Consider the following 14,681-nt stretch of genomic DNA (forward strand, 5'->3'; position numbering starts at 1 on the left):
ATGCCATATTTAAAATATCCACACTTTGAATAAAAAGTCCTTTAAATGACAACTGCACTCTCTACCCTGTGGACAGTCCTGTGGAGTGAAACAACTTTATTTCTTTGTAAAACTCCTTTCTAAACACAACCTCCAGCTTTTCCAGTAATAAAGATGCTTCTGGCAATGCCCTACCAGGTTGACAACCAAAGCAAATTAACTGAACTACACACCGAGTCCTGTTTAAGGCAAAATATAATAAAAGAGACAATAACTTCTGTCGCTAGAGGTGATTTCTATTGACATTTTAAAACCTTTAAATATTTACAGACTTCCATCTTGTAACACTGCAAGTTCAAAATGGCTGAATCTTCTCAAAGATACAAGAAGATGATTCTCCACACAAAACACACATGATGCAAAAACGTGACCTTTTAGTACCATTTCTGGGTGAGACCAACAAATACCTGCTCCTGCAGGTGCCCCAGGCACACGTGGATGCCACAGCAGGAGATGCAGCAAGCAGGGCAGGAGCCAGCAAGGCTCCACACTGGGATCTCAGTGGTCTGTGTGATGTTTTTTTGGTTTTACCAACAAGATTATATTCTTCCTTAAGCCCCTGGCTGCTCCCAAGGGAGTCCTTTTAAGCCACTTCATTTCTGGAAGTACATAAAAATGTGACTGCACTAAAAGCAATCAAACCCTTACAGCCAAGGAAAATAAAATATTTTATCAACTGTGGCTTTAAAAGAGCTTTTAAGGACAGGAAATGTTATTAGCTCATCCCTGTCTGGTAAAGCAAAGAAATACTTTGGACGGCCAGACATCTAGTTAAATATTACACAAGATAGAAGCTTTCACAGCAGTGGGGATTTACCAGCTCATCCCCATTCAGGGTGAATTACTGCCCATCTCAAACTCAGGAAAGAAGTGAATGACTTGTAATGCCCTGGCCAGGTGTTTGGCAAGGTGCCCCCCGAGCCCTGCCAATGACCCTCCTTTTGGATCAGTAACACATGAATTTGTGTGAGCAGAGCCCAGTGATGCTCTGTCAGCCCTCGTGGTGCTGGGAGGACAGGAATGTGGCTGCTGGAGGAGTGGGATGAAAAAAAAATCGTATTTTTCTGACGAGGCAGGACTTGATCCCCAGGTTTGGACAGGTGAGAGAGCACCACATCCCATTTACAGGTTAGCTGTTGCACTGGTGGGGAATTCTGTTGTGCTTCATTCCAAAACACAGCTCTCTTTATAGAGGCACCATCAACTCAAGTAACTGTTTTCTGAAATGTTTTTACTGACTGACAGCACTTTCACTCTCAGGGTGACTTGACCATAAAAAGAAATTGAAGAAAACCCCTTTTTTTGCCTGTCAAGCTGCTCTCCACACCTTGGCCTGGCACACGGCCCGTGCCGGGATCCCACTGCTCCATGCTTCCCATGACTGAAGAAGGAGAAGCCTCTCCAGATGGTGCCTCTGCCCATCACAACACAGCTTTGATACCTCAGCTGAGTGCTGAAAATCCATCATGATGCCTTAGTGCACAGGGCAGCGCCTCTGATCCCACGCATCTGTGCTGTGGGAATTCTCCATATACCACGAACAGAAGGGACAAAACACAAAAAGCTGGGACAACAGAAGGGCCCTGAGAGTGGTTATAGCACTTCGAGGTAACCCCAGCTTGTTGCCTTGCATTCCTTTGGCTCCCCCCCTCTTTGGAATGGGAGGAGAACGTCAGGTTTCCTGTTAGAGGAGACAGACAAATGCATTTGCTCGTTACACTGGTTAACCTCTGGGAATGTCCATAGGAAGGAAGGAGAAACAGATCAGGAAACAAGTGACTAGGAAACACAGCTTGAGTGTTGCCAGATACTGCTGGAAGTCAAGTGGAACAGCAATTGCTGGATTTAACCTGGCCCCATTCAGCCAGATTATGAAAACCTGTGATTGCTGCAATACACTCAGTCCATCCCAAAAAATCATCAGATTCACAATGCCGTGACAGGCTTTGAGGAGGGGCCAAGGTGTTCACCTCCACCCAAAGACTGGTGGTGCAAGTTCAAGAACTTGTAGGTTGCTGACAAGGCAGCTGGAGAGAGACTTTGGACAAGGGTCTGGAGTGACAGATCAAGGGGAACGGCTTCAAACTGACAGAGATCAGGTATAGATCAGGTATTAGGAAAACATGCTTCCCTGTGAGGGTGGCCAGGCCCTGGCACAGGTTTCCCAGAGCAGCTGTGGCTGCCCCATCCCTGGAAGTGTCCCAGGCCAGGTTGGACTGGGCTTGGAGCAACCTGGGACAGTGGGAGGTGTTCCTGCAGGGGGTTGGACTGGATGGCCCTTAAGGTCCTTTCCAACCCAAACCATTCTAAGGTTCTATGATTCCGTGATTCAGAGCCATCAGTGTGGGGGTTCGTCCCCCCTGCCATGTAGCCCTGGGAGGGGGGCAGGGGGTTCCCTGTCCCTGCTCAGCCTCGTTCCCCGTTGGTTGGTTTGTGTTCCCCCCCGCGGGCAGGGACCCTCGGGCCCCGTGACTGCGGCAGTTCCTCGGCAGAGCCCCGGCCATGGGCTGCAGAAATAAACATCTCTGAAACATCTGCCAAGAGTTGGTCTATATATCTTTCTTTTCCACTGCCTCCTTGTTTGATACATCGTGTTACAGAATGCCCAGTGTAACACATCAGCTCCTTCCCTTTCTGGGGAGATGCTCAGGCAGGGGATCAGGAGCCGTGTCTTTCTGCTCCAGATTGTGAGCATCTGTGCAAAGGGACCCTTCAGCGATGCCCCTCTGCCTCTGGATTATCACAGGACAGCAAATAATACTAGGCTTTTGCTTGTTGGTGGAAAACTCTTTGAGAACATTTAGGAAGGCTCTGAATGGATCAGTAACTGCATTAATCCTAAGCATGAATTGATGATCCAGAAGCTTCTAAGGTGCCTGTTCTTCGCAGCAAGAGCTGAAGTGCAGCTCCTGCCTGACACACCAGCCCAGGTTCCAGTCAGCTCCTAAATTGCTTCTCTGCTGCAGTTGGAAGGGTATTTACCTGAATTTAATCATAGACATGACTTTGGTGTTACGAATAAGGCATGTATGAACTACTCCAGAATAAAGTACAGTATTAATGAGTGATACATTACCTCTGCAATGCTTCCCAGACCTTGGCTTTGGGCTGGTTGATAAATACTTGTTCTGTCAACATTAATTGGAAACTAAACCAGACTGCAACAGCACAAGGTTGTTTTTTTTTTAATACAGCAGAGTGGCAGTAATGAATTCTACATCAAGGAGCTCAGTGAAATGATTTGCTTTGAATTTCACCACTGCAGAGTTTATCATCAGAGATTTTTCTATTTTTAATGTAAGATTTCTTTTTTTTTTTTTTTTGTGAAAAATTAATAGCCCTGACAGCTCAGATCCTGCAGCTTTAGTCTGCTCTCTGTGCCTGTATTGATTCCTCTAATGGTCAGGAGTCTGCCTAGATGGGCACATATGTGTTTGGGTGTGTGTACGTATGTACATATATGCCGTGTGTATATATAGATACATAATTATGTATGTGTAAGCATATATTTATATTTACATATGTAAAAAAGACATAAAGATAAGTCTCTAATCATTCCAATGCCCTACACAGCATGAATTAGTGCACACCTACAGCAGCTCTAAGGAAGGCAAATATAAGAGAAGGCTGCACATGAGCTTATGTGGAATTATGGAACGGCTTGGGCTGGAAGGGACCCTAAAGTCCATCCAGTGCAGCCCCCTGCCATGGGCAGGGATATCTTCACTAGACAAAGTTGCTCCAAGCCCCATCCAATGTGGCCTTGGACACTTCCAGGAATAGGGCAGCCACAGCTGCTCTGGGCAACCTGTGCCAGGGCCTGACCAGGCTTTCAGGAACGAATTTTTTCCTCATATCCAATTTAAACCTACTCTCTCTCAGTTTGAAGCACAGTCCCCAGGTGACCCCATTCCTCATGTCACAGATGGAAAAGGACAAAGTCTCACTGATAAAATACTGATGTGACCAAAGAGCAGTGAAGGAGAATGCTTAAACACAAAAGAAAATATTGAAAGCTCCCAGATGTGTGTCATCTAAACTCTTCCAGTCCTCAGGTAAAAAAGATTTTGAAGGGTGAAAAAGTACTCCAGTGTTAAGGCATTTGCAGCACCAGAGCAAAAGACAAGCAAAAAATAAATGAGAATCAGTCCTGTTCACTTCTGAACTACCAAAGTCCAAATTCCCTGATTTACACCCACATCTCCCTTCTTCCAACTAATCCCATGAAAACAGTCCAAAATCAAGAGATCTGACATTGTGCCCAGTGAATCTGCTCTTCAAAAGATGTGTATTCATATTTAATTCAGCTCTGCCAAGTGTAATGTTATAACTCCAGTTCAGAGACTAATGTGTGCTCCAACAAAGCCCAGAGCCTCTTCCCTTGCAGAATGATATCTGGATGTCTGTCCTGGCTGCAGAGAGGCCAAGCTCAGCTCCATGAGCCCCTCTTGAAGGAACAGTTTATCACCTAAATTGATTTACTGATTTTTTTGTAATGTAGTTTCCCTCTGATGTTATAATTGCAAATTAACTTGGAAGGAATTCACATTATAAAAAAAATTCAAACAAAACAGTCAAGGCTACTTTCTCCTGCACTGCTGGAAGACGATTTTGCTCTAAAAGTGGGTCTTAGGATTTGAGGAATAAAATAACAGGAAGAATTTTAGTCACATTTCTTTCTTCGATCAGTTTCTGCTGATCAGTTTTCTCCACTCCTTTCTTCTTGGTGGCTCAGTGCCACAGGATGGATTATTCTGTGAATATTTTCTTCCATTTAGAAGTGAAAATGGCCCAGCAGACAGAAGTTTAAAGTCCAGAAGAAAAAGAACAGATTTTATGAGGACAGTAACTTAAGACATGAAATATATTCAATCCCCCTCTGCATCCCAATGCTGAGGTTTGATGTCTAATGAGCCAGTTAAAACGAGCTGCTCCACTGATATCCTTTCTGGTGGTAGTGATCACATCTGCTCTCCATCTCATCTGCTATCATTTATAATCTGTCTGCCTTTTCTCCTCGTCTCTTCCAACTGATGCTGCAGCTGTAGCTCTGACTGCAGTTCAGGAGAAACCTGCAGAAAAGTCACTTCACTGCATTGCTAAATCCCTGTTACAGATCCCCAACTTGCTTCCAATGGCTTCAGTAATTTATTTTTGAATTCTGCTTTCTGCGTGAGATTAGAAAGGGACTCCAAGAGAGCTGGAGAGAGACTTTGGACAAGGGTCTGGAGTAACAGGACAAAGGGGAATGGCTTTCCACTGCCAGAGAGCAGGGTTAGATGGGATGTTGGGAAGAAATCCTTCCCTGTGAGGGTGGGGAGGCCCTGGCACAGGGTGCCCAGAGAAGCTGTGGCTGCCCCATCCCTGGAAGTGTCCAAGGCTGGGTTGGACGGAGTTTGGAGCAAGCTGGGACAGTGGGAGGTGTCCCTGCCCATGGCAGGGGTGGAACTGGAACTGGGCTTTGAAGCCCTTTCAACACAAACCACTCCGTGATTCCCTGACTAGAGTTAACATCTTGAGATGCTGGAGATGTGGAATTTGCATACGGTAAATTTCCTACACTCACTTTGTTGTTATTGCCCATTCTTTTTACATTTTAAAATGTACTGGGTTCCAAGTCATGCAGTCAAAAATTCTGGAAGTTCCAGTTTATTCTGGAAGACATATGGGAAGCCTAGAAGTTGTATTCTCAGAGTCAGCACTCCATACTTGGTGAACAGATTGGGTTTGCCCCTCCAGTTTACTGGAGGACATGATGATGGACTCATCCCTGTGATTCACAAATATGGCACTCACTAAATATGGCTTGAGGGGTAAATTAAAAGAGCAAGAAATGTTGGACTCTCATTCCCATGCAATGGGTGTAGAGGAAGTTCTGTCCCAAATGACAACTCAGCCACCACTTCTACCGTGCTCCACAATTCTGCCAAAATTAAAGCTGTGGAAATGATCTTGAACAACCAGATCCCACGTTAATCTGCTAATTAATTGCACTAACTCAGTACAGGCCTTGCACAAGTGCAGATGACCAGACAGCAGGCTGGGCAAGGAAATAACCTGACCTCATGTATTTTGGTGGCATGTGGCATCCAGCCCATGGCTGGAGATGGGGAAACAACTGACATGTCCCTTGTGGCTGTGCCAATCTGGCGAGTGCTGCCTGTGCCTGTACCTGGGGGCACTCAGAAAGCCCACTGTGAGCTACAACACTTGCAGAGCTACAAGACTGGCACTCTGGAGCAATGAAAAAGACACTAAGAGAGGTAATTCCAAGTGTAAAGCAATGCCAAATAATGATGGCAGCCCCTTGAGAGCTGGTGCTGCTGCCAACCAATTTGGAAAACCTGATTATTCCATCTCTGGCCCCACAAGGTGCCAGTGGGCACTGCATTATTTTTACTTTTCTGCCTAATATATAAGTAATTCTAATAAATTCTGAACCCATTATTCTGCCTCACCTTGAATTCAAACAATTTGCCTTTGCTTTGCTGAGTAAAATCCATCCCACATGGATGTGGAGAAAACACTTAAGACCTACCCTGGGTTTTGGTGAACACTTGATTGTTTCTGCTGACAATCAATCAGTGTATTTTAAGAGCTTTTGAGAGTCTTATAATAAAAAAGAGGAAGAAAATCAATTAATCCATGCACCATAATGCCCAAGTGAGCTCCATATGGGGGATTGAGCCGGGGGTAATTTTTAAGAAGTTAAGATGTGCAATGCAAGGACCAACTCCCCATTTAAAGCTGTTTGTTGTATCCCTGAATTGTTAGAAATATCACTTTCACCAACTTCTTTTTCTCCAAACTTTCTAAATTAATTATCTTTACACTGAGGACTGTTATTTGTCAATCAGATTCAGCATTACATCAAAATAAAACAAAACCCCCTGATTTTTCTCTAAAGCCTTCACTCTATCATTTTGCTAGGTAATACACAAAAACATTAATTTTGCGTAGGAAAAGTCTCCGCTTGCAATATGATCCCAAGAGAGAAAGGAAAATGTAAAATACCTACAGAGTATTGTACTAAAAGACAGCTCTGCCAGAAACCATGGCAACTCGGGTGTTAGATGAGAGCTGCATCCTCTTGCCTGGATAGCTGCTGCATGTTTATCCATGCAGTGTGTCTTGATTTGGGGTTTGAGGAACAGACTTGGTTTGTGGATGTAGAAGAGGAGGGAAGAGGTGAGGAAATGGCCTTGTTGTGGGTTCATACAGTGCTTAGTCTTCAAAATTCACTGCCCTAGGAACAGCAACCAGGAGCAAACCTATGCCAAAAGCACCACGTCTGCTGCTTCCCACCTGGTCCAAGTTCCAGTGCTGCGCAGGTCACTCCGCGGAGCAGCACGGCCGTGCCAAGGTGACCCTGGAGAGCAGTCCAGGGACTGGGGGCTGGGGCTCAGCTCACATCAGTGAGCAGCTGCAACAGGCCACACGAACTGCTCCAAGGACTCAAGGAGATGGGAATGACTGCCTGAGCAACACCTGGATGGCAGGTCCCTAAAATTAGGTGAGGTCTGGCTTCACCAAGCCAGAGGTGAAGCGCTTGAGGTGAAGATCTAAAGTGCTTCATTCTGCTATGGTCCCACGGATGCTGGGACATCCCCACGCAGCACAAAGTGCCTCTTCCCTCAACCACCACCACTAGCACACACAATGTTTGTTGGTCCAGTGCCACCCTGAGACACAAAAGCCCAAACTGGGATACTCATACAAGCAACAGCACTGAGAGGATCTTTTTCCTACCTTAGCTTTCCTGTATAAGAAAAGAAAATCTGTGAATCTGCTTCAAAGCCCTGTGTGTGGGGTAGAGGAGCAGCCTGGAGACATTCACCTCATCCAGCCTTATTTGTCAATACTGGAGACATCTCCTGGGGAGCCCCTCATCCTGAGATTCCTCATAACTCAGCTGGAGGAGATGCTTCCCAGGCATTCCTCATCTGACCTACTGTAGCCTTTTAGCTCAGGATAAAATGAATCACTCTAATTTCTCTCCTCTGACTATAAAGCAAGTCTAGACAGGTAACTCAGATGTTTATACTTAAATCTGGACAAAATAATTTCACTTCTGGGGTCTGTATCTGACTACAGCTCTCTTACTGCCTTGCCAGGGCAAATCACTTTATTTCTGTCTCGCTCACAGCCCCTTCAGCAGCAGCACAAGGATAAAACGTTCTATTAGTCTTGTAAAAGCATGGAAAACAATTGCACGGAAGTTTCTGATTAAGTCTGGGCAGAAAGCAGCACTGCACTAGAGCAGGATTTAGGTTTAGAAATACAAGCGGAAGAGGAATGTGCAAGAAGAACCATTTTCTCCGTGTACCAGTCACAAAAGATTGGGTTTTTCCCTAAAATGTTTTATGTTATTTGTCAGGGAAGCTGCCTGGTTGATGTGCTGGCCTGACAGGCTGGGGGGATCGTTACTGCAATGCTGGTTAAGTGCTCTGGCAAATGCCTCACTGGAGCCCTGCGTTAAAAAATGGAGGGGGGGCTAGGAGGGGTTCCTCTTTGGGGAGACCAGCAGTGAGAACGTTACCCTTCAGAGCCAATCAGCCTCTGCTTTGGACAGCAAACGCATGATGAGGGTTCAAAGAAGAGGGTCAGCATCTCGATGGGCTAACCAAAACCCCAGAGGACGGAGATCTGCTGTTTTTCTTAAAAGCATAGACAAATGTGATAATTCCCGGCCACTGCGTTCCTGCTCTCCCCTCCCCTCTTTTCCGTGCTTCTGAGAACACGTGAACTCGCACTCACTAATGAAATCAGGAAGATTATCCCAGCTGCAGTGCTGGGATACGAGTGGACATGAGGCCCATTATCCCAATTTCCTTTGTAATGGCCTCACACCTGGACACTCTGTCAGGGCCAGTCAGTTAAAAGCAGCTTCACAAAACCACATTTCACTTCAAAGCTCTTCTCGTGGGGACAAATATCAGCCTCAGCAACCTCACTCTTCACGTATTGACACAGTACGGTCAAACAGCTCCACGTATGAGAGTCCTGAGGAGTGCTCTGTACAGTGGTCACGTCTTCTCAATTCCCAAGTGAGCAGAAAGAAATCCATCTGGCTGTGAACAAACCAGATACAGGCAAATTTTCACAGGCTACTGCTGTGAGCTCTGTCAGTGGGCAGTTATGACTCTCTTCCAAGAAATAAAATGAAAAATCATTACTTATCCTAATTATCACTCAGGGTTTCCCATGCTCTGAGCTCAATATCAGCTGGACAGGAGGATTTTGAGGAGTGTCACTGCTGAATCTCAGGGATCCCTCTCTATTAATCTCTGGATTGCATCTGGTTTCATTAGTTACCATCAGAGCATAACGCAATTAGTACACATCATACACCAGAGATATATATTAGTCCTCCAGCATGTATGGGGGCTCATGCCCATGGCAGTGAGAGCCTGTTGATGCACTGGAACTTCTTTTTGCCTGTGGGAAGGAGCTAAGTCAGGTCAACGCTGTGGAGATACCCTGCTTGCACAGAGCATGAGTGGTCCCCATAAAGTCATCATTAATTTCCTCACATTAATGGCACATATGAGATGAAAACTGATACCTGAAAATCTCCTAAATGGTCTTGAGGGCAGCACGATGTGTTCGTGATGCTCGGGAAAGGCAGCAGCAAACCCAAATGTTGCGCAAAAATCTTTCTGGTGACTTGAGTGAACACAGTCTGACTTGTGCCTTTGTGCTGATTACATGCTTTGTTTCAGTGCAAAACCATCTAAAATGCAGCACATTTGAATTTCCTTCTGAATCTGGTATTCTGAGAGTGCCCTTTCCCACCGCTGTAAGGATGAAGGGAATTTCTGGATGCAGAGAACCACAGTCCCCAGGTTACTCACCCATAGGCACTGCTACCACCCACAGCACCCAATACACACCTCACCCACCAGGGAAGCATCCTGCACCTGGATTCTCTTTCCATGGTAATGATGGAAAGCAGTCACTTGGAAAGCAGTGATTTTTCTGAGCTGCTCTTGCTCGGGATCATTCTGGCAGGTGCTGTGTGATCAGTGACAATTGCCAGGAGTTCTGGCTGCCGTCCCCTTACCCAGCCGACAGCAAGCTCTCTTACAGCCATGCCAGACAAAACCAGTAGCACCAGGTGGGAGCAACTGGGATGGAGGAAGCTCTCAGCTTCACTGGAGCAAGTACTGCACAGACCTTGCAAACAGGGCAGAATAGCAATACCTGGTGACAAGCACTTAATGACTTCCAAGTAAGGATACTGAAGAACTGTTTTAAAGGCACCTGCTGCTGTGAGATACTTTACCAAGGGCTCACTCAACAGGAATATTGTCAGAACCTACTAAAAACAAGAAGATGCCCATTGGGAGGAGCTATTTCATATTTTTCTACTGCAGCCTGTTTACCTCAAAATTTAAAGTGGTAACTTACTCTGACACCACTAACAGCCACAGTTGCCTTGATCAGCCAGGTGCTTTCCAGCTCCAGCAGATACCATGAGATTGTCTTCAGACTGACCATCGGGTCACTGACACATCTTTGAATCTGAGTGTTTCCCTGATTATTATAATCATATTTTAAGAAATGGGCATAAAAATGGAGCAAAACTTATGGGGATAAAGTACAAGAATTACAGTCAGATTGTCTGCTTCCACTCATCACTGGAAACAAAAGTAATGTTGTTAATAGAGATCACTGGGTTTAGAGAATATAAATCTAACTGTGATTAAATTCTGTTCCCTGTGAGCTAAGCCAGGAACTTAGCTGCTGTCAGGATAGAGATTACAGATGCATTTACAATCCAAAATCACTACAGAATGATTCTGCTCTTTACTTTGTTTTCAAAAAAACATTTAGTAGACCTACGAGGAGCACAGCTTGAAAAAGAAGCAACTGCAAAAGATGTATCGACACTCCTCATCTTTCCACTTCCTATCTTCCACTTCCTGTGCTTTTTATACCTTTGGAGAAAGGGATGATGATTCCCCTTCTCCAGGACTGAGCTGGCAGGAGTAACCTGCCCCTGGTGCTAACTGAGCTAGATAGCCTGGGGCCTTCTGAGGAACAGCTCATCTAATTCTAAAGATGACTGTTAGGTTTGCCAAGTCAGGTGTGTGCCATGGAGTGTTTGTTTCTTTCCATGAACAACATAAAGACCTCAGATGACCAGTACAGAATGTAGAGACCTACAGTGTACACAGAGCAAAGCTGGGTAACTGCAGCCACGTGCAACCTTGGAAAATAAAATTATTCAGGTAACAGTGCAGAGTAACACATTGGTAAGCTCTGATTTCTCAAAGCATTTGCTTACCTTGGATCACAAAGAAACTTGGTCTTTTCACCTTCTTCTCTCCAAATAAGCCATTCTCGGAAAGAGGGATGAACAAACATTCGCGTCATATCTCTACGTTTGATAAGAAACATAGAAAGGTTCTCCATCCTCTGCTGAAAGTCCTCCCACTCCAACGTGCCCTCAATGTTACCTGCATTAATGGCCTGAAAAATATGTTCATCTGTTAATGGGTGCAGAGAAGCCACTGCTACGTTCAAGAGAGGCATGACCCGATCAAAGGAAGACTGCGTTGGGAACTTCATATTGCACTGCAACAGGTACACTTCGGACAGGGACACTGGGACCACTTTGTAGCTGGAGCTTTTTAGAACTAGGTATCCTTTCTCTATAAGATCAAAAGTAAGTTTCAGGTATAGGTAGGACCCTTGGCTCAAGGTTTTGAGGTGAGAACTGAGTTTGCCAAACGTAGTATTGTCCATTTTGCCATTGAGTGAGATGTTGTTCTGGATCTCCGAGCTGCTGTGTATCCGATGAAGGATGTAAGCCTGCAGGTCCTGGTCGATGGCTTCATTCTCTTCCAGTCTATCCAAAAATATTCTGTGGAAGGGCAACATCTTAATTATCTCCTAGAAAGAAAGAAAGAAAGAAAGATACTCATGCTGGCAGCGTTTACTATTCATTAAGTAAACTTAATTTCTACTACAATAGCACCTTTGAGACTCCTTTAAGACCTTCCATCAGGGCAAGAACACAAACAGCAGTTTGTGCACTCAAGGCCTCACACTCTCATCTATAAGCAAGCAGGTTGTGTGTGAAACATGACTGCAATAAAAACAAAGGACACTGTTTTTAATACTACATCCATGGAAAGGGCTGGTAAATTCACAGAGAGCAGTGCCCCTGTTATTCCTATTCCCAACCACGGACTGACCTCCCATCCCTTTTGCTGTCCTGTCAGAGGGAATGGACATCCAGATGACAGATCTGAGGCCACGAGAAACTTGCTGAAGCTGAGACCAAGAACCTCCCTGGGAGCATCCTTCTGCATCCCACAGATGCATGGAAATGTCAGGACAGATAACAGTGAGTATTTTCCAGTGCAAAGCAGTGACGTCTGTCTGCTGCAGGACACTGAGTGCAGGGAATGCTCAAATACTGAACTCCCTGATCCAACATAAACCAAAGACCGTCAAAGGCCTTCCCAAAGGAACTCTTGCCTCATGTGCTCTCAGCCGCTGTGAGGAGAGGAGAAATGATGCAACAGATCTGTACAAGGTCGACTCCAGAAAAGCCATAAGCTCTTCAAGAAAATAGAGGACGAGCACAGTGCGAACTCAAGCTGCAGTGAAGACTATAGGGATGCAAAAGTCCTAATTAAATGAGGAATTCAAGCCATTGGGATGCAATTTACTTACAATTACAAAAAGATTTCCTCCAAATGATATTTAATTTACTCCATTACTGAGCAAAAAATGGACCTCAGCACTGAACAGCAAACAGTCTGTGCTCTCCTGGATCCTGGGAAGCAGCTGCCACTCCCAGTGACAAGGACTATGTGGGGGCTGGCTGCCCCGATGGGGCTGAAACCAGACTCAGCTCCCTGCTGAGCTTCCACACCTGCTCATGACAGTCCTTTTGAGCTGAGCAACGTCTTGGCCCAACATTGACTCCACCAGACCGAAACCATCCTGCTCTGGGTCATGCTGAAAGGAATGAGGATCCAAATTCCTTTGCCCTTCCACATGGACCTGAGGACGTTCTTTAGCTGCACAGGCTGAGAGACATCAGGCCCTGCCTTCCTCATGGCTCCATGAGTCGGGGCCTATTGGCATGTGAGCTGTCTCACAAAATGATCTGAATTCATTGCTGATAAGCATTTATTGACATGAATAAACGATGATGGATTAGATCCTTCCAAAGCTGTAGGGTGAGCCTGGGGACATGGACGTAAATCCAAGAATAAAAAAGCCGAAAGGATAACCTGAAATAAAGGGTCTTGAGCAAATCCAGAACATCCAGTAACATCTTCTTTACCAAAGTCCACCATGACAATGACAGTTTATCCCCGTTTTGGGTCTCCAACATACCTGTAGACTTGTCCTGACTGTCACTACCAGCTTCAACCAGGAAGGGAATTTTCCAATCATTTTGCTCAGGAATGATACTATGGTGTCTCCATAATCTGGCTTGTGAAATTCAGCCTCATTTAAACCATCAATTAATATAATGAAATCTTCATCGGGGATCTTCCTCTCTGAGAGAAAGAGAAAAAGCATTTATTGGAAAGGCTATAGACACGCAACCATAATGTACTGCAAACTCACTACAGAGTTTTAAAGCATGACCAGCTACTGCCAAAGAAGAAAACCCCCACAGCAGCAGCACCTTTTTAATGATACACTAATTGCATATTGACCTTTACAGGTCATCTCATTCTACCCTCCAGCCAGGGACAGGGACATCTTCCACTAGACCAGCTTGTTCCAACCTGGCATTGCAAATCCTACAAGAAGTAAATCATGGACTCTTTAAACAGGATTTTTTTGCTGCTGGAGAATATAGCAACCCAGGTGATGCTGACAATGCAGTCATTTTTTCTATGTTAGACACTGAGAGTGAGTATGGCTTTACAACTAATGATAGAGATACTTTTGGACTTGTATCTTAGGCTCAAGTGATATCTTCTCAAAGGTAATCTTGCCTAATAGACTCAAAACCAGGTGTAAAATGGGAAATCTCAGTCTATTGTTGGCATATGCTATTCACAAGTACTACAAGTTCTGATCTGTAGAGTACTACAGATAAACTCCTGCTATCAAAACGCTCAATATTCCCAGCAGCAGGTGAGTTTTTCTCTTTGACTTTAAATTGCATCAGAAACTTTTCTGTAAAACCCCAGCACAGAATGTTCATTGATGATGAGACCTGTGATCCCTGTGGTATTCCAGGCAGAACAGACATGTGCAAACACCTTGTGTTTGGGACTGCTGAGCATCTCGTCCTTGCTTTACGTTAACAGGTTGCATAAATGCATAAACGCATAAATTCCCTATTGGACTGTAAACATACACATGAAAAATACGTATTTCGCATTAAAGTTACCCTAGCGGCTTTTTCAGTTAACTTCTCAGTAAGATTTTTGGGTACACTAGAAAATATACTTTATTCCTCTCTGAAATCTTGGAGTAAATATAGTGCCTAAGTTTTATACCCACATCTCATTTCCTCATAAAGCCTAAGGGAGAGAGGAGAAAGCAGAGAGTAGGGGAAGAATCAGAACTTTGTTCTCCTATATATTATTTAGATTCCTTAACATTAAAAGAAATATATATATTTGAGAAACACGAATCTAACTTTCTCAGTGACGTTC

General features: G+C 44.7%; 1 protein-coding gene across 10 annotated transcripts in view; it reads right to left on the minus strand.

Annotated features, from left to right (window-relative positions):
• TANC2 (tetratricopeptide repeat, ankyrin repeat and coiled-coil containing 2) overlaps positions 1-14,681 on the minus strand; it is a 195,641-nt gene that overhangs the window by 34,436 nt on the left and 146,524 nt on the right. For all 10 annotated transcript variants that reach the window (XM_039564476.1, XM_039564478.1, XM_039564480.1 and 7 more), the window contains 2 exons: positions 13,399-13,565; positions 11,330-11,937 (listed from right to left, as the gene is read on the minus strand). In XM_039564476.1, coding sequence (XP_039420410.1) covers positions 11,330-11,937; positions 13,399-13,565 — 775 coding nt within the window. The remainder of the gene's footprint in view (positions 1-11,329; positions 11,938-13,398; positions 13,566-14,681) is intronic.

This window comes from Corvus cornix, chromosome 23, assembly GCF_000738735.6.
Source record: "Corvus cornix cornix isolate S_Up_H32 chromosome 23, ASM73873v5, whole genome shotgun sequence".
Taxonomy (NCBI): domain Eukaryota; kingdom Metazoa; phylum Chordata; class Aves; order Passeriformes; family Corvidae; genus Corvus; species Corvus cornix.